A 24,022-nucleotide genomic window follows, 5' to 3' on the forward strand; every position below is an offset into this window, starting at 1 on the left:
AGGAGACAGGAGAACCATCAACCTCTAAGACCTGAGGACACAGGAGAACCATCAACCTCTAAGACCTGAGGAGACAGGAGAACCATCAACCTCTAAGACCTGAGGACACAGGAGAACCATCAGCGTGGGAGGGCATCTGGCTCACCTCGCACTAGAATGGTGGTGCTCTTTTTGGCTGGACTGCCCACGTTGTTCATAGCGATGCAGGTGTACACGCCTCCATCCTCCACCGTTACCGCGGTGACAGTCAGAGCGCCGCGATTGGCCGAGCTGTGTTTGGGAAGCTCCGCCCCTCCGGCGCGCACCCAGGCGAGTGTGGGCGGCGGGTCGCCCGCCGAGGGCACGCAACCCAAGGTCACACTCTCACCCGGGTTCACCACGACCGGGTCAGGCAGCAGCAGACGCACGGCAGGGGGCGCTGTGGAGCACACAGAGGTCAGAGAGGTCAGAGAGGTCAGCAGGGGGCGCTCTTGTCTCTCACCTGTAGTGTTGGTGAGCCTGAAGGGGGCGCTCTTGTCTCTCACCTGTAGTGTTGGTGAGCCTGAAGGGGGCGCTCTTGTCTCTCACCTGTAGTGTTGGTGAGCCTGAAGGGGGCGCTCTTGTCCCTGATGCCGCACACGCCTTTAACTGATGCGACACAACTGTATTCGGAAAAGTCGACCGGCCGAAGGTTCTTCAGCTTCAGGATCTTTGTCTCCCCCTGAGGACGAGACTGGTTATAGACCAGGACTAGGTCCAACCCAGGACTAAACCAGGACTAACCCAGGACTAACCCAGGACTAACCCAGGACTAACCCAGGACTAACCCAGGACTAAACCAGGACTAAACCAGGACTAACCCAGGACTAACCCAGGACTAAACCAGGACTAAACCAGGACTAAACCAGGACTAAACCAGGACTAACCCAGGACTAACCCAGGACTAACCCAGGACTAACCCAGGACTAACCCAGGACTAACCCAGGACTAAACCAGGACTAAACCAGGACTAACCCAGGACTAACCCAGGACTAAACCAGGACTAAACCAGGACTAAACCAGGACTAACCCAGGACTAACCCAGGACTAAACCAGGACTAACCCAGGACTAACCCAGGACTAACCCAGGACTAACCCAGGCCGTTGGTACCTGAGTGAAGAGCGGTTCGTAGATGTCGACTCCTTGGTCGGAGCCTTCGCTCAGAGGCGTCTTCCCTCTGAACCAGGTGTATTCTGGACCCGGGTTGGACCGGGCCTCACAGCGAAGGAACACGGTCCGGTCCGAGTAGAACTGGTCCGTCTCCCCCAGACTCTGATGGACCGAGATCACAGGAGGGTCTAAGTCTGAGGACAAAGAGGACCAGGGTTAGACCGGGGCCTGGACTGGGACCAGGACCAGGACCAGGACCGGGGCCTGGACCAGGACCAGGACCAGGACCAGGACCAGGACCGGGACTGGGACCAGGACCAGGGCCTGGAACAGGACCAGGACCAGGACCAGGACCAGGACCAGGACCAGGACCAGGACCAGGACCAGGACCAGGACCAGGACCAGGACCAAGGCCCTAACAGGCTGAGAAATAGATTTTCAAAGTTAGGGGCCTGGGGGGCCAGGGGCCCCCAAGCAATTTCAGGGGCCACAAGCGCGCGGTGTCATAAGAACAAGATAAATGTGTTTTAAAACAGGACGTAGATACCATCCTCATAGCCCCCCGCTGGAGAGTCAAGGTCCCCGTATAAGAAGGGTTATAAAAAACCTGTCTTTCCTAGAGGATTTTTTTAGACGAAATCTTCAGGAGGTATAGACCCCGCCACGAGCCGCACGCACCACGAGCGAGCGGCTCCGCTTCTCCTCCGCTGCACCGGCGTTTCCACGCCCGAACACCGGCTCCGCGCTCCCGCACCCGCCGCCCCGGAGGTCTGTACCTGGGCGAAGGTGTGGCCCCAGCCCGCCACAGGAGCAGACACGGAGAGCGGGGCACCGGCTCCACCCGGAGAAAAGCAGCCCCATACAACCAAGGTACAGCCCTGTTTCTCTGCTTTCCCCGCTCCACAGACGGGGGCGATCTGGTCACAAAACTGGACTCAAATGCGTCTTGATTGGGCTAGAGCAACGCCGGCGTCTGGTATGTGGACTGCCGCTTCTGTCCCAACGTCTTTGTTTTGTTAGTCGTTTCCATTGTTTTGTTTTGTTCCCGCGTCTCTGTGTTGTCTTCTGTCTACATCCCTGTTCCTTAACTTCATCGGACATTACTGCACCGTCCATCGCTCATCTCCTCCCTCACTCCTGGACTATCTACTGCCCTAGCCGCCAGCTAACAGCTGGCTTAACACCTGCGGAGGTCCGTCATGGTATCGCGGGGCCTCCCTGCCGTGCAGACAAGGTCTGGGGCAACCAACGCCACTCACTCCACCAGCTTCAACACCCGGTCCACTGCTGCTTTTTCACAACTCTCTGCCCACCAGCTTCTAGTTAACCAGCCTCTAGCCACCGCCAACATTCTAACTGGATTACTCTCATCTGCTGCTACGTTCCATCTCCTCCTCGGACTATCACTCCCGCGCCTCCAGGCCACCGCTCCACCAACTTCTCGCCTACTCACCTACACCGCTGCTGACCTTCACCTCCTCAACCATAACCACCGTCTCCCAGCTGCTGCTGCCTCTGCAGCTAGCTCAGCTGGGATCCTTCGCCGGCCCCGCTACATCCACAGGAGCTCTGGTCTCTCCCATAACCAACACTCCAACGACGGCTCACCTATCCCCTCACTCTGGACTAGTTTTCGCCCTCCCGTCACCCCCACCTGCCGCACTGCCAACCTCAGCAACCTCCGCCCCCCCACCCCTGCGCCCCCATCCATCTCCCTTGCACTGCTGAACTGCCGCTCCCTCTCCAACAAATCACCTGTTATATCTGAACTGCTACTGGACAATAACATTGATCTGCTTCTCCTCTGTGAAACATGGTAACAGCCCCTGGACTTCTATGCTCTCAACCAAGCCACTCCCTCCAACTACACTTACACTGCCAAACCCCGCCTCTCCGGGCGTGGGGGAGGTCTTGCTGTTATTCATAAAAAATCTACATCCATCACTGAACTGAACCTCAACCTTCCATCCATCTCATCATTTGAATACCTCGCCTTCTCCCTCCCCAACTCTATCACCGCTATCCTGATCTATCGTCCCCCAAAGCCCCACCCCTCTTTCCTCACTGAATTGTCTGAACTCCTCACCATCGCATCCTCTCTCTCTGCCCGCCTCCTACTCACTGGTGACTTCAACATCCACATTGACTGCCCCAACGCCCCACTGACATCCGACTTCCTCTCTCTCCTGGACTGCTTCCATCTCACCCAACATATTGACTTCCCCACCCATACCAAAGGCCACACTCTGGACTTAGTCTGTTCCTCTCTCCTACCCATATCTAAGCCCCACCCCCTCCCCTTCCCACTCTCTGATCATCTCTGCATCCTTTTCTCCGCCCCCCTACCCTCGCCCCACAACCCCAAAAAACGCACCATCACCTACCGCAATATCAAGTCAGTCAACCCCCTCACGCTCTCCCAGCTCATATCCTCTGCTTTCCCCCCTGACTCCCCCCCCTCTTCCCCCGACGACTATGCTGTCATGCTCAACACCACCCTCTCCGACTCCCTTGACTCCCTAGCCCCCTGGAAAACCTCCTCCGTCTCATACATCAACCCCGCCCCCTGGTACACCCCTGAACTCCGCACCATGAAGCAGACTGGCCCCCAACTCGAACGACTCCTCAAAAGAACCCGCCTCACCGTCCACGCCGAAGCTTTCAAATTACACATCTCCTCCTACCGTGACGCTCTCCAAGCCGCCAAATCTGCCCACCTCTCCACCCTCATCAACAGCTCCCACCGGAGCCCTCGCACCCTGTTCTCCACCGTCAACAAGCTGCTCCAGCCACCGGACATCACTCCACCCTCCTCCCCTGACCTCTGCAACTCTTTCCTCCTTGCCTTCAATGACAAAATTTCCAAAATCAACAGCTCCATGACTGCCGTCTCCATTAACTCCATCACCACCCCCACCCCTGCCCCCTCCTCTCCCTGACCACCCACCCTTCCCTCCCCTCACCACCTTCTCCTCTGTTAACTCCTCTCATATCATAGACCTCATCACCGCTTCCAAAACCACCACCTGCTCTCTCGACCTCCTCCCAACGACTCTAACCAAGGCCTGCCTCCCTGCTCTCATCCCCCATCTCACCACCCTCTTCAACCAGTCTTTATCCCTCGGCCATGTTCCTTCCATCTACAAACTGGCCTCCATCACCCCCATCCTCAAAAAACCCACCCTAGACTCCGCCAACCTCTCCAACTACCGCCCCATCTCCAACCTGCCGTTCCTCTCAAAAACGCTGGAACGCATCGTCGCCGCCCAACTTCACACCCACCTCCAGTCAAACAACCTCTATGAACCCCTCCAATCTGGCTTCCGCCCACTTCACAGCACTGAAACAGCCCTGGTCAAAGCACTCAACGATCTCCTCACCTCTGCAGACTCCGGGGCCCTCAACATCCTGTTACTACTAGACCTCAGCGCAGCCTTTGACACTATAAACCATTCCATCCTCCTACAAAGGCTGCGCCAACTGGGTGTTGAGGGCTCTGCACTTGACTGGCTCACATCCTACCTCACCAACAGGCAAGAGTTCATTTCCCTCTCCGGTCACTCATCCACCCTCTCCCCAGTAACGCAGGGGGTCCCCCAGGGCTCAGTCCTCGGCCCCCTCCTCTTCATCTGCTACATCTTCCCCCTTGGTCACATCCTCCGCCAACTCAACCTGGACTTTCACTGCTACGCTGACGACACCCAGATATACCTCACCACCAAATCCACCCAAAACCCTCCCCTCAGCCACATCCACACCCCCTCACCCACACCCACACCCACACCCACACCCCCTCACCCACACCCTCCCCTCAGCCACATCCAAACCTGCATCTCTACAATAAAATCATGGCTCACTCTCAACTTCCTCAAACTGAACAGTGACAAAACAGAGCTCCTCCTCATTGGCACCAAATCCACTCTCAATAAAACTGGTCCCTTTTCACTCAGCATCGACACCTCGACCATCACCCCCTCTACCCTGGTACGCAATCTCGTTGTCATCATGGACCCCACCCTCTCCTTCACTCCCCATGTCAGCCACATCGTCAAGACCTCATACTTCCACCTCCGCCGCATCGCCAAAATCCGACACTGCCTCACCCTCCCCGCTGCTGAATCCCTCATCCATGCCTTCATCTCCTCCCGCTTTGACTACTGCAACTCCCTCCTCACTGGCATCTCCTCCCATTCCCTCCACAGACTCCAAATGGTCCAAAACTCCGCTGCCCGCCTCCTCACCCACACCCGCCTCCTCACCCACACCCTCCTCCTCACCCACACCCGCCTCCTCACCCACACCCTCCTCACCCACACCCTCCTCACCCACACCCGCCTCCTCACCCACACCCTCCTCACCCACACCCGCCTCCTCACCCACACCCGCCTCCTCACCCACACCCTCCTCACCCACACCCTCCTCACCCACACCCGCCTCCTCACCCACACCCGCCTCCTCACCCACACCCTCCTCCTCACCCACACCCGCCTCCTCACCCACACCCGCCTCCTCACCCACACCCTCCTCACCCACACCCGCCTCCTCACCCACACCCGCCTCCTCACCCACACCCGCCTCCTCACCCACACCCTCCTCACCCACACCCTCCTCACCCACACCCGCCTCCTCACCCACACCCTCCTCACCCACACCCTCCTCCTCACCCACACCCTCCTCCTCACCCACACCCTCCTCCTCACCCACACCCTCCTCACCCACACCCTCCTCCTCACCCACACCCTCCTCCTCACCCACACCCTCCTCCTCACCCACACCCTCCTCACCCACACCCGCCTCCTCACCCACACCCGCCTCCTCACCCACACCCTCCTCACCCACACCCGCCTCCTCACCCACACCCGCCTCCTCACCCACACCCGCCTCCTCACCCACACCCGCCTCCTCACCCACACCCTCCTCACCCACACCCTCCTCACCCACACCCGCCTCCTCACCCACACCCGCCTCCTCACCCACACCCTCCTCACCCACACCCTCCTCACCCACACCCGCCTCCTCACCCACACCCTCCTCCTCACCCACACCCTCCTCACCCACACCCTCCTCACCCACACCCTCCTCCTCACCCACACCCTCCTCCTCACCCACACCCTCCTCCTCACCCACACCCTCCTCACCCACACCCTCCTCACCCACACCCTCCTCCTCACCCACACCCTCCTCCTCACCCACACCCTCCTCACCCACACCCTCCTCACCCACACCCTCCTCCTCACCCACACCCTCCTCCTCACCCACACCCTCCTCCTCACCCACACCCTCCTCCTCACCCACACCCTCCTCACCCACACCCGGTCCCGTGATCACATCACTCCCGTTCTCCTCTCTCTCCACTCTCTCCCCATCAAGCAGCGCATAAACTTTAAAATACTCCTCCTCAAAGCTCTTCACCACCGCCCCCCCTACCTGTCTGACCTCCTCCTCCCCCACCGCCCCCCCCTACCTGTCTGACCTCCTCCTCCCCCACTGCCCCCCCCCTTCCTGTCTGACCTCCTCATCCCCCACCGCCCCCCCCTACCTGTCTGACCTCCTCATCCCCCACCGCCCCTCCCGAGCTCTCCGATCCTCCTCCTCTCTCACCCTGGCTGCACCAACATCCCGACTCAAAACTTTTGGCGACAGAGCATTCTCCCGAACAGCACCCCGACTCTGGAACTCCCTCCCCCAACCTGTCCGCCACTCTCCCTCACTCACAACATTCAAATCCCGCCTAAAAACATGACCTCTTCACCCAAGCCTATGACCTCCCCTACCCCTAGCCTCCTCTACCCCATTTCCTCCTCTTCTACCCCCTGTTACATCCCCATCTTTCTCTCTCTACTTCTTCTGTCTTGTTCATTTTATCTGTTCATTAATGTGTTCTGTACGTGTTGTCCCCCCTGTCTGTAAATACCCCCCCTTTTTTATTATGTTCAGCGTCTTTGGGTCACTGAAAAGCACTATATGAATAAAAGTTATTATTATTATTATTATTAGGCCCGAGCGCCACAAGCTGTGAGAGGCCTATTAATCTCGTAAGGCCGTGTGAAGCACGGCTGCGAAAGTGCGCACGTAGTGCGCACGAAATCGAGCACGAAGCGCTCGCCCACTTCCAAACACTCACTAACGCACTCCTTCACTCATGCACGCCCCGTGCATATTAATTAGTAGTAGGAAAATGGAACATTACCGTTGTAAACGGGCGAAGCCCGTGCAAAAGTTCGCACTAAACGAGCACTTTACATTGGGATGACGTCATCCCCATATAAAGCACTCGTTTGCTCTAAGTGTCTCACGAACACGTTCCATCTCCTGCATGTTCCGTTCATATAAACATGTGATGCAAAAATTGAACATTATTACTGTTTAGAGGGCCAAAAACACAAAGTGGGCGGAGCCCACTCAAAATTAAGGAAAGTACCCGTCAGTGACCAGGGACCCACACCATGAGGTAGAAAATGTATAGTTTATGATATTTGAAAAATGGGAAACATTGTTTTCGCATCGGAATATTCTTCTTCTTCTTCTTCTTCTTCTTCTTCTTCTTCTTCTTCTTCTTCTTCTTCTTCTTCTTCTTCTTCTTCTTCTTCTTCTTCTTCTTCTTCTTCTTCTTCTTCTTCTTCTTCTTCTTCTTCTTCTTCTTCTTCTTCTTCTTCTTCTTCTTCTTCTTCTTCTTCTTCTTCTTCTTCTTCTCGGGACCACCCAGAGACATTGACGAAAAGTCACAAAAATGTTCACACCTCTAAAAATCGTGCCTCTTTCCCTTTTCTATAATAAAATAATGTGCTCGTCAGCGCCCCCAAATGTACCAAAAATGCATTGAGAGATGGGAAATGACCCAAAAAAAATCTGATTGTAGAATCATGAAATTTGGCGCAGAGGTAGATGGTGACAAGAGAAGTAAAAAATATTATTACGACAACGCCGTCCGCCCAACCAAATGTCGGCCATATTGGTTCAAAAATGGCTAAACATGACTTCGGAGTTTTTCCAAATGTCGTACTTTTATGAACTCCTCCCAGGGCGTTGGCCCTAAAAAGCTGAAATTGTGTGAAAATGCTACTGAGGAGTGGGACATCAAAAGTTATCAAATGACATTGACCCTGTCACGGTCTCTGAGCGGCGAAGCCACAAACTGTAGCTAGAATTTCAGAAATCTCCCAAATTTAACATTTCTGCCGTTTGCGCAGATAAAGTCCGAATTGCGTCAAATTAGAATCAGTTGTTAAACTCTTTGCCCTAAACCTACTTGAAGTGAAATAAAGTTTTCATATGGAGGTTAAATGTTTAGTTTTGCGAAATTATATGAAATTTGACACAAAACTCAATTTTGGCCCCATCAAAACAGTCAATGACTCATGTCATAATTGTTATGGCGTTGTCGTAGCGATGACCAAAACCTTTCATGTTATTCCAATGGGGAAATCGCCAGAACATGTTTACACTTTAGACTTTCACAAACTCCTCCCCCTCAGGGCGTTGGCCCTATTAACCTGAAATTTGGTGAGACTCATCTTCAGGACCATCAAAAGTGATCCACATTTTTATTCAAAGAGTCACGGTCTCTGTGCGCTCTTCTCTTTGCCGCACGTTTTGCCAAGAATTCAAAATAAAATAGCTTTTTGATGTAAAACAAAGGGGAGAAGATGTGACAGCGTCACAGATTCAGCAGTAGGCGTAATAAAAGGACCATTGGGGCGTGTTAGCCACGCCCCCTCCTCTTGCGGCGTGGCGAGGGCCGATCATTGCCGCTTGCGGCTTTAATAATTATTATTATTATTAGCTGTAAAACAATGTAAAGTACTTTGATCTGTTCTTTGATATGAAGAGCACAAATACTGCATCATATACATATATACATATATACATATATACATATATACATATATACATATATACATATATACATCATATACATATATACATCATATACATCATATAAACCACAGATCATGATCTTTACCGTTTCATTCAATATCATCATATATATATATATATATATATATATATATATATATATATATATATATATATATATATATATATATATATGTGTGTGTATATATACATACATACACATATACATTATAAACATATATACATTATATACATATATACATTATATACATATTTACATTATATACATATATACATTTGTAGGGGACCCATATGTCCCAAAAAGACGATTGAAAGACAGCACCTTTTCACAGCTCAACACACTGTTGCAGAAATCAAAGCTAGTGTTGGTGTAAAGGAACGTCCCCCACGGAGAGGACACTGTCCTCACCGGAGCCCCGCCCCCTGGATCTGATAAGAGACATTCCTCAGGACTAAGTTTCTTAATGACTATATTTCACATCTAAACTGACTGTGTGATCGAAACTAAATCATGTTTTAGTTTTGTTTGCCACAGGAACTGGTTTGAAGTGTTCATGTCGTACTTCATGTACTTTCTCATTACCACATATTGTTGTGTATTTTATTATGGTCACATGTCATTTTTGCTGGTTTGAGTTAAATTTGCCCAAACTGAGAATAAGTTTGACCAAGAGTTAAAGCCACTCCCATTAGGCCACTCCCCCAAGGTCAATAAAAGAGCAGACTCAGTTCTGCTCTCTCCCTCTTCTTCCCATCGGCACGTGACCTGCCAGGACGACACACCGGGTTGGGGACCCCCGCAGGGGCCCCTCCCCCACCAGAGAGGCTGCATTGTCTCCCAAACTCGGCTTTCACCAAACAACCCGAACATCTTCATCAAAAAATGCACAATTCAACGAACCCTGGACTCATCAAACTCTTCGAATGCTAAACTTGCTCAAGCATCAGCACCGCGGACAGCTCCAAGGACGCAAAGGACTCTGAGAACACAAAGACGTGGGAGGCCTCGCTCCACACCTTCCTTGGACACGTGAGACCTGAGAGGGGCTGATTACAGAGCGGCATTTAAAGACCTTGAATTATTCCCCAAAACCAAATTCTTACACCAGCATTTATTGACCTGCATCGAGCCACAGCCTGTGAAGCCAATGTCTATGAAACCACTGGTTTATAGAGACATTATCCTTTATAGAGACTTTATCCTTTATAGAGACATTATCCTTTATAGAGACTTTATCCTTTATAGAGACATTATCCTTTATAGAGACTTTATCCTTTATAGAGACATTATCCTTTATAGAGACATTATCCTTTATAGAGACTTTATCCTTTATAGAGACATTATCCTTTATAGAGACTTTATCCTTTATAGAGACATTATCCTTTATAGAGACTTTATCCTTTATAGAGACTTTATCCTTTATAGAGACATTATCCTTTATAGAGACATTATCCTTTATAGAGACATTATCCTTTATAGAGACTTTATCCTTTATAGAGACATTATCCTTTATAGAGACTTTATCCTTTATAGAGACATTATCCTTTATAGAGACTTTATCCTTTATAGAGACTTTATCCTTTATAGAGACATTATCCTTTATAGAGACTTTATCCTTTATAGAGACATTATCCTTTATAGAGACATTATCCTTTATAGAGACATTATCCTTTATAGAGACTTTATCCTTTATAGAGACATTATCCTTTATAGAGACATTATCCTTTATAGAGACATTATCCTTTATAGAGACTTTATCCTTTATAGAGACATTATCCTTTATAGAGACTTTATCCTTTATAGAGACATTATCCTTTATAGAGACTTTATCCTTTATAGAGACTTTATCCTTTATAGAGACATTATCCTTTATAGAGACTTTATCCTTTATAGAGACTTTATCCTTTATAGAGACTTTATCCTTTATAGAGACATTATCCTTTATAGAGACTTTATCCTTTATAGAGACATTATCCTTTATAGAGACTTTATCCTTTATAGAGACTTTATCCTTTATAGAGACATTATCCTTTATAGAGACTTTATCCTTTATAGAGACTTTATCCTTTATAGAGACTTTATCCTTTATAGAGACATTATCCTTTATAGAGACTTTATCCTTTATAGAGACTTTATCCTTTATAGAGACATTATCCTTTATAGAGACTTTATCCTTTATAGAGACATTATCCTTTATAGAGACTTTATCCTTTATAGAGACTTTATCCTTTATAGAGACTTTATCCTTTATAGAGACTTTATCCTTTATAGAGACATTATCCTTTATAGAGACTTTATCCTTTATAGAGACATTATCCTTTATAGAGACTTTATCCTTTATAGAGACATTATCCTTTATAGAGACATTATCGTTTATAGAGACATTATCCTTTATAGAGACATTATCCTTTATAGAGACATTATCCTTTATAGAGACATTATCCTTTATAGAGACATTATCCTTTATAGAGACTTTATCCTTTATAGAGACATTATCCTTTATAGAGACTTTATCCTTTATAGAGACTTTATCCTTTATAGAGACATTATCCTTTATAGAGACTTTATCCTTTATAGAGACATTATCCTTTATAGAGACTTTATCCTTTATAGAGACTTTATCCTTTATAGAGACATTATCCTTTATAGAGACTTTATCCTTTATAGAGACTTTATCCTTTATAGAGACATTATCCTTTATAGAGACTTTATCCTTTATAGAGACATTATCCTTTATAGAGACTTTATCCTTTATAGAGACATTATCCTTTATAGAGACTTTATCCTTTATAGAGACATTATCCTTTATAGAGACTTTATCCTTTATAGAGACTTTATCCTTTATAGAGACATTATCCTTTATAGAGACTTTATCCTTTATAGAGACTTTATCCTTTATAGAGACTTTATCCTTTATAGAGACATTATCCTTTATAGAGACTTTATCCTTTATAGAGACTTTATCCTTTATAGAGACATTATCCTTTATAGAGACATTATCCTTTATAGAGACTTTATCCTTTATAGAGACATTATCCTTTATAGAGACTTTATCCTTTATAGAGACATTATCCTTTATAGAGACTTTATCCTTTATAGAGACATTATCCTTTATAGAGACTTTATCCTTTATAGAGACATTATCGTTTATAGAGACTTTATCCTTTATAGAGACATTATCCTTTATAGAGACTTTATCATTTATAGAGACTTTATCCTTTATAGAGACATTATCGTTTATAGAGACATTATCGTTTATAGAGACATTATCCTTTATAGAGACATTATCCTTTATAGAGACATTATCGTTTATAGAGACATTATCCTTTATAGAGACATTATCCTTTATAGAGACATTATCCTTTATAGAGACATTATCGTTTATAGAGACATTATCCTTTATAGAGACTTTATCCTTTATAGAGACATTATCCTTTATAGAGACATTATCCTTTATAGAGACATTATCGTTTATAGAGACATTATCCTTTATAGAGACTTTATCATTTATAGAGACTTTATCCTTTATAGAGACATTATCGTTTATAGAGACATTATCCTTTATAGAGACATTATCCTTTATAGAGACATTATCCTTTATAGAGACATTATCCTTTATAGAGACTTTATCCTTTATAGAGACATTATCCTTTATAGAGACATTATCCTTTATAGAGACATTATCCTTTATAGAGACTTTATCCTTTATAGAGACATTATCCTTTATAGAGACATTATCATTGTCGGTCAATGAATCGTGTTCTTCAGAGAATGAGACGAGGCGATGTTCATGTTTTGCCACTTTAAATATAAATATGAACATTAAGTACATAAAGTGCTGCACGTGTCGTCCACGATGACATGGCTCGTCCCAGAGAATATACTTTACATCTTTGTACAAATGTGTGAGCAAGAAACGAGTATAATTACCCTACACATTATATACATATAAACATTATATACATATATACATTATATACATATATACATTATATACATATAAACATTATATACATATATACATTATATACATATAAACATTATATACATATAAACATTATATACATATATACATATATACATATATACATTATATACATATAAACATTATATACATATATACATATATACATTATATACATATAAACATTATATACATATATACATTATATAGATATATATACATTATATACATATATACATTATATACATACATACATTATATACATATATACATTATATAGATATAAACATTATATACATATATACATATATACATTATATAGATATAAACATTATATACATATATACATTATATACATATATACATTATATAGATATAAACATTATATACATATATACATATATACATTATATACATATATATACATTATATACATATAAACATTATATACATATATACATTATATACATATATACATTATATAGATATAAACATTATATACATATATACATATATACATTATATACATATATATACATTATATACATATATACATTATATACATACATACATATATACATTATATAGATATAAACATTATATACATATATACATTATATACATATATACATTATATACATATAAAAATTATATACATATAAACATTATATACATATATACATTATATAGATATAAACATTATATACATATATACATCATATAGATATAAACATTATATACATATATAAATTATATACATTATATACATATATACATTATATACATATAAACATTATATACATATATACATTATATAGATATAAACATTATATACATATATACATCATATAGATATAAACATTATATACATATAAACATTATATACATATAAACATTATATACATATAAACATTATATACATATATACATCATATAGATATAAACATTATATACATATATAAATTATATACATTATATACATATATACATTATATACATATAAACATTATATACATATATACATTATATAGATATAAACATTATATACATATATACATCATATAGATATAAACATTATATACATATAAACATTATATACATATAAACATTATATACATATATACATTATATACATATAAACATTATGTACATATAAACATTATATACATATATACATTATATACATATAAAATTATATACACATATACATTATATACATATAAACATTATATACATATATATATTATATACATATAAACATTATATACATAATATACATATATACATTATATACATATAAACATTATATACAGATATACATTATATACATATAAACATTATGTACATATATACATTATATACATATAAACATTATATACATATAAACATTATATACATATATACATTATATACATATAAACATTATATACATATAAACATTATATACATAATATACATATATACATTATATACATATAAACATTATATACAGATATACATTATATACATATAAACATTATATACATATAAACATTATATACATATATACATAATATACATATATACATTATATACATATAAACATTATATACATATAAACATTATATACAGATATACATTATATACATATAAACATTATATACATATAAACATTATATACATATATACATTATATACATATATACATTATATACATATATACATTATATACATATAAACATTATATACATATAAACATTATATACATATAAACATTATATACATATAAACATTATATACATATATACATTATATACATATATACATTATATACATATGAACATTGCCCCGAAAATTAGAGCGGGCATTTCCGAGGACACGTGAACGCAACACGAACACAGCGGCCAATCAGATGTCGGCTTTCATCGATATTACATCACGGAGACCGCTCGGCCAATGAGAAACGAGAAGACGTGCGAAGTGGGCGTGTCTGTCAAAACCAAACTTAAGCGATGAAAATGCCCCGAATATGAACAAATTACTAGTTAAATCTTGATTTTTTTGGAAGAGGGCCCCGGGGGGCCCCGGGGGGCCCCCTCCTATTTCAAACCACGGGCCCGCCGGATATTCTACTGCTTGTGGGCCCCGGGCCCCTGTCTATTTTGCAGCCTGCCTAACTACACCTGTGGACAGATATAAGAGCTACTTTTACCTAAATCAAACATTTAAAATAAAGAAAAACAATAGCAGTATTTACAGTAGTAATAGTAGTAGTAGTAGTAGTATTTGATGTAATAGTATTTTCAGTAGTAGTAGTAGTATTTACAGTAATAGTAGTAGTAGTAGTAGTAGTAGTATTTGCAGTAATAGTATTTTCAGTAGTAGTAGTAGTATTTGATGTAATAGTATTTTCAGTAGTAGTAGTAGTATTTGCAGTAGTAGTACTCACAGTACACGTCGACCCTGACGGAGCGTATCGCTGGTGATCCTTGTCCGTTCTCAGCCTTGCAGTAGTAGCGCCCCCCCTGGTGGCGGCTGATGGACTCGATCCTCAGAGTGTCGTTGGGCGGAGCCGCGTCGCCAAGACGATCAAGAGCCCCGCCCGCAGTCTTCGTCCACCGGATCTGCATCAGGACCGTGGACGTATGAATATAATATGATAAGACACGCCCCCTTTGCCCAGGATCCAAAGTGAGTAGTGGCCGCTCCCGGTACTGCAGCCTCACGGCCCAGACATGACCCACAATGCAATGCACTCTAAAATCCTTCAATCACATTTTTGACATCACGGTGAACGGTGTGTGTAATCCAGGTCTAAACCAGGTCTAAACCAGGTCTAAACCAGGACTAAACCAGGTCTAAACCAAGACTAAAGCAGGTCTAAACCAGGACTAAACCAGGTCTAAACCAAGACTAAAGCAGGTCTAAACCAGGACTAAACCAGGTCTAAACCAGGTCTAAACCAAGACTAAAGCAGGTCTAAACCAGGTCTAAACCAGGTCTAAACCAAGACTAAAGCAGGTCTAAACCAGGTCTAAACCAGGACTAAACCAGGTCTAAACCAGGTCTAAACCAAGACTAAAGCAGGTCTAAACCAGGTCTAAACCAGGACTAAACCAGGTCTAAACCAAGACTAAAGCAGGTCTAAACCAGGTCTAAACCAGGACTAAACCAGGTCTAAACCAAGACTAAAGCAGGTCTAAACCAGGTCTAAACCAGGACTAAACCAGGTCTAAACCAGGTCTAAACCAAGACTAAAGCAGGTCTAAACCAGGTCTAAACCAGGTCTAAACCAAGACTAAACCAGGTCTAAACCAGGTCTAAACCAAGACTAAAGCAGGTCTAAACCAGGTCTAAACCAGGACTAAACCAGGTCTAAACCAAGACTAAAGCAGGTCTAAACCAGGTCTAAACCAGGACTAAACCAGGTCTAAACCAGGTCTAAACCAAGACTAAAGCAGGTCTAAACCAGGTCTAAACCAGGTCTAAACCAAGACTAAAGCAGGTCTAAACCAGGTCTAAACCAGGACTAAACCAGGTCTAAACCAGGTCTAAACCAAGACTAAAGCAGGTCTAAACCAGGTCTAAACCAGGACTAAACCAGGTCTAAACCAAGACTAAAGCAGGTCTAAACCAGGTCTAAACCAGGACTAAACCAGGTCTAAACCAAGACTAAAGCAGGTCTAAACCAGGTCTAAACCAGGACTAAACCAGGTCTAAACCAGGTCTAAACCAAGACTAAAGCAGGTCTAAACCAGGTCTAAACCAGGTCTAAACCAAGACTAAACCAGGTCTAAACCAGGTCTAAACCAAGACTAAAGCAGGTCTAAACCAAGACTAAAGCAGGTCTAAACCAGGTCTAAACCAGGACTAAACCAGGTCTAAACCAAGACTAAAGCAGGTCTAAACCAGGTCTAAACCAGGACTAAACCAGGTCTAAACCAGGTCTAAACCAGGACTAAACCAGGTCTAAACCAGGTCTAAACCAGGTCTAAACCAGGACTAAACCAGGACTAAACCAGGTCTAAACCAGGTCTAAACCAGGTCTAAACCAGGTCTAAACCAGGACTAAACCAGGTCTAAAGCAGGTCTAAACCAGGTCTAAACCAGGTCTAAACCAGGTCTAAACCAGGACTAAACCAGGACTAAACCAGGTCTAAACCAGGTCTAAACCAGGTCTAAACCAGGTCTAAACCAGGACTAAACCAGGTCTAAAGCAGGACTAAACCAGGTCTAAAGCAGGACTTTACCTGAGGTCGTGGATGTCCCGACACGAGGCACAGCAGCTCCAGAGTTTGTCCTTCTCTGATGCTGTGAACTCTCTCAGTGAAACGCTCCTCGTCCACGTCACAGGCCGGAGCCGCGTGCACGATCCGCACAGTAGGGGGCGCTGCAACCGCGAGAGAGAGAGGCCAGGGTTAGACCAAGGTCAGACAAGGACCAGCGCCCGGCCATTTCAGCACCCCGGACAGCTCTGGTGTTGGTCAAGTCCATCTGAAAGTTTCTTAGTTTGGTGCAGACACAGGGAGAACTTGCAAACTCCCCAGGACCCTCTCGCTGTGAGGCTAGAACAGTGAAAGCAATAACAAAGGAGTTTGATCCCGTTTGGATTTCACTTTCAACTCGTGACGTAACTTACCCAGAATGCACTGTGCTCAGCTCAAACCACAGATCAGACGTATCGAGCCACAAACCGTCAGGAACTCACAGTCGTGTCAAAAACGTGGACTAAAACTCAACAGTCTGTGATCAAATATCTGTTGTGGCCACTTACTGAGCTGAGCACGGGTTCAGCACCACGGACAGCTCCCGGTCCTGACGCAGACGCGGAACAAAGCAACACATTTGATGCATTTGACATTTCAGCACCAGAAACTCTCCAAAAGCAAATCATGAGGAACGACACGAGGCACTGAACACGCTGAACACGCTGAACACGCTGAACACGCTGAACACGCTGAACACGCTGAACACATACTAAACACACTGAACACACTGAACACGCTGAACACACTGAACACGCTGAACACATACTAAACACACTGAACACACTGAACACGCTGAACACACTGAACACGCTGAACACATACTAAACACACTGAACACACTGAACACGCTGAACACTCTGAACACGCTGAAAACACTGAACACACTGAACACTCTGAACATACTGAACTCACTGAACACTCTGAACACTCTGAACACACTGAACACTCTGAACATACTGAACTCACTGAACACTCTGAACACTCTGAACACACTGAACACTCTGAACACGCTGAACACATACTAAACACACTGAACACGCTGAACACGCTGAACACACTGAACACATACTAAACACACTGAACACACTGAACACGCTGAACACACTGAACACGCTGAACACATACTAAAAACACTGAACACACTGAACACGCTGAACACGCTGAACACGCTGAACACATACTAAACACACTGAACACACTGAACACGCTGAACACGCTGAACACGCTGAACACATACTAAACACACTGAACACGCTGAACACGCTGAACACGCTGAACACGCTGAACACATACTAAACACACTGAACACACTGAACACGCTGAACACACTGAACACGCTGAACACATACTAAACACACTGAACACGCTGAACACGCTGAACACGCTGAACACATACTAAACACACTGAACACACTGAACACGCTGAACACACTGAACACGCTGAACACATACTAAACACACTGAACACACTGAACACGCTGAACACTCTGAACACGCTGAAAACACTGAACACTCTGAACACACTGAACACTCTGAACACACTGAACACTCTGAACACGCTGAACACACTGAACACACTTAACACGCTGAACACGCTGAACACACTGAACACGCTGAACACGCTGAACACACTGAACACGCTGAACACTCTGAATAATATGAACACACTGAACACTCTGAACACACTGAACACTCTGAACACACTGAACTCACTGAACACTCTGAACACTCTGAACACACTGAACACTCTGAACACAATGAACACTCTGAACACTCTGAACACGCTGAACACGCCGAACATGCCGAACACGCCGAACCACGGAACACTCCGAACACACCGAACACGCCGAACACGCTGAACACGGTGAACACGCTGAACACACTGAACACACTGAACACGCTGAACACGCTGAACACACTGAAAACTCTGAACACACTGAACACACTGTACACATACTAAACACACTGAACACACTGAACACGCTGAACACTCTGAACACTCTGAACACGCTGAACACACTGAACACTCTGAACACACTGAACACTCTGAACACACTGAACGCTCTGAACACACTGTACACACACTAAACACGCTGAACAGGCTGAACACGCTGAACACACTGAACAAACTGAACACGCTGAACACGCTGAACACACTGAACAAACTGAACACACTGAACACACTGTACACACACTGAACACATTGAACACACTGAACACTCTGAACACGCTGAACACTCTGAACACGCTGAACACGCTGAACACGCTGAACACGCTGAACACTCTGAACACACTGAACACTCTGAACACACTGAACGCTCTGAAAACACTGTACACACACTAAACACGCTGAACAGGCTGAACACGCTGAACACACTGAACAAACTGAACACGCTGAACACGCTGAACACATACTAAACACACTGAACACACTGAACACGCTGAACACACTGAACACGCTGAACACATACTAAACACACTGAACACACTGAACACGCTGAACACTCTGAACACGCTGAAAACACTGAACACTCTGAACACACTGAACACTCTGAACACACTGAACACTCTGAACACGCTGAACACACTGAACACGCTGAACACACTGAACACACTTAACACGCTGAACACGCTGAACACACTGAACACACTGAACACGCTGAACACACTGAACACGCTGAACACTCTGAATAATATGAACACACTGAACACTCTGAACACACTGAACACTCTGAACACACTGAACTCACTGAACACTCTGAACACTCTGAACACACTGAACACTCTGAACACAATGAACACTCTGAACACTCTGAACACGCTGAACACGCCGAACATGCCGAACACGCCGAACCACGGAACACTCCGAACACACCGAACACGCCGAACACGCTGAACACGGTGAACACGCTGAACACACTGAACACACTGAACACGCTGAACACGCTGAACACACTGAACACACTGAAAACTCTTAACACACTGAACACACTGTACACATACTAAACACACTGAACACACTGAACACGCTGAACACTCTGAACACGCTGAACACTCTGAACACACTGAACACTCTGAACACACTGAACACACTGTACACACACTAAACACGATGAACAGGCTGAACACGCTGAACACACTGAACAAACTGAACACGCTGAACACGCTGAACACACTGAACAAACTGAACACACTGAACACACTGTACACACACTGAACACATTGAACACACTGAACACACTGAACACTCTGAACACGCTGAACACACTGAACACTCTGAACACGCTGAACACGCTGAACACGCTGAACACTCTGAACACACTGAACACTCTGAACACACTGAACGCTCTGAAAACACTGTACACACACTAAACACGCTGAACAGGCTGAACACGCTGAACACACTGAACAAACTGAACACGCTGAACACGCTGAACACACTGAACACACACTGAACACACTGAACACACTGAACACGCTGAACACACTGAACACACTGAACACGCTGAACACACTGAACACGCTGAACAAACTGAACAAACTGTACACAGACTAAACACACTGAAAACACTGTACACACTGAACACACTGAACACTCTGAACACACTGAACACTCTGAACACGCTGAACACACTGAACACTCTGAACACATGGAACACACTGAACACTCTGAATAATATGAACACTCTGAACACACTGAACACTCTGAACACATTGAACACTCTGAACACAATGAACACTCTGAACACAATGAACACTCTGAACACGCTGAACACGCCGAACATGCCGAACACGCCGAACACGCCGAACACACTGAACACGCTGAACACGCTGAACACACTGAACACACTGAACACACTGAACACTCTGAACAATCTGAACACACTGAACACACTAAACACACTGAATACACTGTACACACACTGAACACATTGAACACACTGAACACACTGAACACACTGAACACTCTGAACACTCTGAACACACTGAACACACTGTACACAAACTAAACAGGCTGAACACACTGAACACTGTGAACACACTGAAAACTCTGAACACACTGAACACATTGAACACGCTGAAAACTCTTAACACTCTGAACACACTGAACACGCTGAACACGCTGAACACGCTGAACACACTGAACACACTGAAAACTCTGAACACACTGAACACACTGTACACATACTAAACACACTGAACACGCTGAACACTCTGAACACTCTGAACACGCTGAACACACTGAACACACTGAACACTCTGAACACACTGAACACTCTGAACACACTGAACGCTCTGAACACACTGTACACACACTAAACACGCTGAACAGGCTGAACACGCTGAACACACTGAACAAACTGAACACGCTGAACACGCTGAACACACTGAACAAACTGAACACACTGAACACACTGTACACACACTGAACACATTGAACACACTGAACACACTGAACACACTGAACACACTGAACACTCTGAACACGCTGAACACGCTGAACACGCTGAGCACGCTGAACACTCTGAACACGCTGAACACACTGAAAACTCTGAACACACTGAACACTCTGAACACACTGAACGCTCTGAAAACACTGTACACACACTAAACACGCTGAACAGGCTGAATACGCTGAACACACTGAACAAACTGAACACGCTGAACACGCTGAACACACTGAACACACTGAACACACTGTACACACACTGAACACACTGAACACTCTGAACACGCTGAACACACTGAACACTCTGAACACACTGAACACGCTGAACACACTGAACACGCTGAACAAACTGAACACACTGTACACAGACTAAACACACTGAAAACACTGTACACACTGAACACACTGAACACTCTGAACACACTGAACACTCTGAACACGCTGAACACACTGAACACTCTGAACACACTGAACACTCTGAACACATGGAACACACTGAACACTCTGAATAATATGAACACTCTGAACACACTGAACACTCTGAACACAATGAACACTCTGAACACAATGAACACTCTGAACACAATGAACACTCTGAACACGCTGAACACGCCGAACCACGGAACACTCCGAACACACCGAACACACTGAACACACTGAAAACTCTGAACACACTGAACACACTGTACACATACTAAACACACTGAACACACTGAACACGCTGAACACTCTGAACACTCTGAACACGCTGAACACACTGAACACTCTGAACACACTGAACACTCTGAACACACTGAATACTCTGAACACACTGAAAACTCTGAACATGCTGAACACACTGAACACTCTGAACACACTGAACACGCTGAACACACTGAACACGCTGAACAAACTGAACACACTGTACACAGACTAAACACACTGAAAACACTGTACACACTGAACACACTGAACACTCTGAACACGCTGAACACACTGAACACACTGAACACTCTGAACACACTGAACACTCTGAACAAACTGAACACTCTGAAAACTCTGAACACTCTGAACACACTGAACACACTGAACACTCTGAATAATATGAACACTCTGAACACACTGAACACTCTGAACACACTGAACACTCTGAACACACTGAACTCACTGAACACTCTGAACACTCTGAACACACTGAACACTCTGAACACAATGAACACTCTGAACACAATGAACACTCTGAACACAATGAACACTCTGAACACTCTGAACACGCTGAACACGCCGAACATGCCGAACACGCCGAACCACGGAACACGGTGAACACGCTGAACACACTGAACACGCTGAACACGCTGAACACGCTGAACACACTGAACACACTGAAAACTCTGAACACACTGAACACACTGTACACATACTAAACACACTGAACACACTGAACACGCTGAACACTCTGAACACTCTGAACACGCTGAACACACTGAACACTCTGAACACACTGAACACTCTGAACACACTGAACGCTCTGAACACACTGTACACACACTAAACACGCTGAACAGGCTGAACACGCTGAACACACTGAACAAACTGAACACGCTGAACACGCTGAACACGCTGAACAAACTGAACACACTGTACACACACTGAACACATTGAACACACTGAACACTCTGAACACGCTGAACACTCTGAACACAATGAACACTCTGAACACAATGAACACTCTGAACACTCTGAACACGCTGAACACGCCGAACATGCCGAACACGGCGAACCACGGAACACTCCGAACACACCGAACACGCCGAACACGGTGAACACGGTGAACACGCTGAACACACTGAACACGCTGAACACGCTGAACACACTGAACACACTGAAAACTCTGAACACACTGAACACACTGTACACATACTAAACACACTGAACACACTGAACACGCTGAACACTCTGAACACTCTGAACACTCTGAACACACTGAACGCTCTGAACACACTGTACACACACTAAACACGCTGAACAGGCTGAACACGCTGAACACACTGAACAAACTGAACACGCTGAACACGCTGAACACACTGAACAAACTGAACACACTGAACACACTGTACACACACTGAACACATTGAACACACTGAACACACTGAACACTTTGAACACTCTGAACAGGCTGAACACGCTGAACACGCTGAACACGCTGAACACTCTGAACACGCTGAACACACTGAACACTCTGAACACACTGAACACTCTGAACACACTGAACGCTCTGAAAACACTGTACACACACTAAACACGCTGAACAGGCTGAACACGCTGAACACACTGAACAAACTGAACACGCTGAACACGCTGAACACACTGAACA

At 44.5% G+C, this 24,022-nt stretch overlaps 1 protein-coding gene across 1 annotated transcript in view; it reads right to left on the reverse strand.

Moving 5' to 3' along the window:
* Positions 1-17,516, reverse strand: part of LOC140379541 (MAM domain-containing glycosylphosphatidylinositol anchor protein 2-like) — a gene marked incomplete at both ends in the record, with an annotated part of 31,638 nt that extends 14,122 nt beyond the window's left edge. The window contains 6 exons of the mRNA XM_072464214.1: positions 146-418; positions 568-700; positions 1,130-1,323; positions 15,401-15,575; positions 17,202-17,341; positions 17,415-17,516. Of these exons, the coding sequence (XP_072320315.1) occupies positions 146-418; positions 568-700; positions 1,130-1,323; positions 15,401-15,575; positions 17,202-17,341; positions 17,415-17,516 (1,017 nt within the window). The remainder of the gene's footprint in view (positions 1-145; positions 419-567; positions 701-1,129; positions 1,324-15,400; positions 15,576-17,201; positions 17,342-17,414) is intronic.
* Between the last annotated feature and the right edge of the window lie 6,506 nt (positions 17,517-24,022).

This window comes from Eucyclogobius newberryi, unplaced genomic scaffold, assembly GCF_026437365.1.
Source record: "Eucyclogobius newberryi isolate DKJ021-1_F unplaced genomic scaffold, fEucNew1.0.hap1 SCAF_411, whole genome shotgun sequence".
Lineage (NCBI taxonomy): Eukaryota > Metazoa > Chordata > Actinopteri > Gobiiformes > Gobiidae > Eucyclogobius > Eucyclogobius newberryi.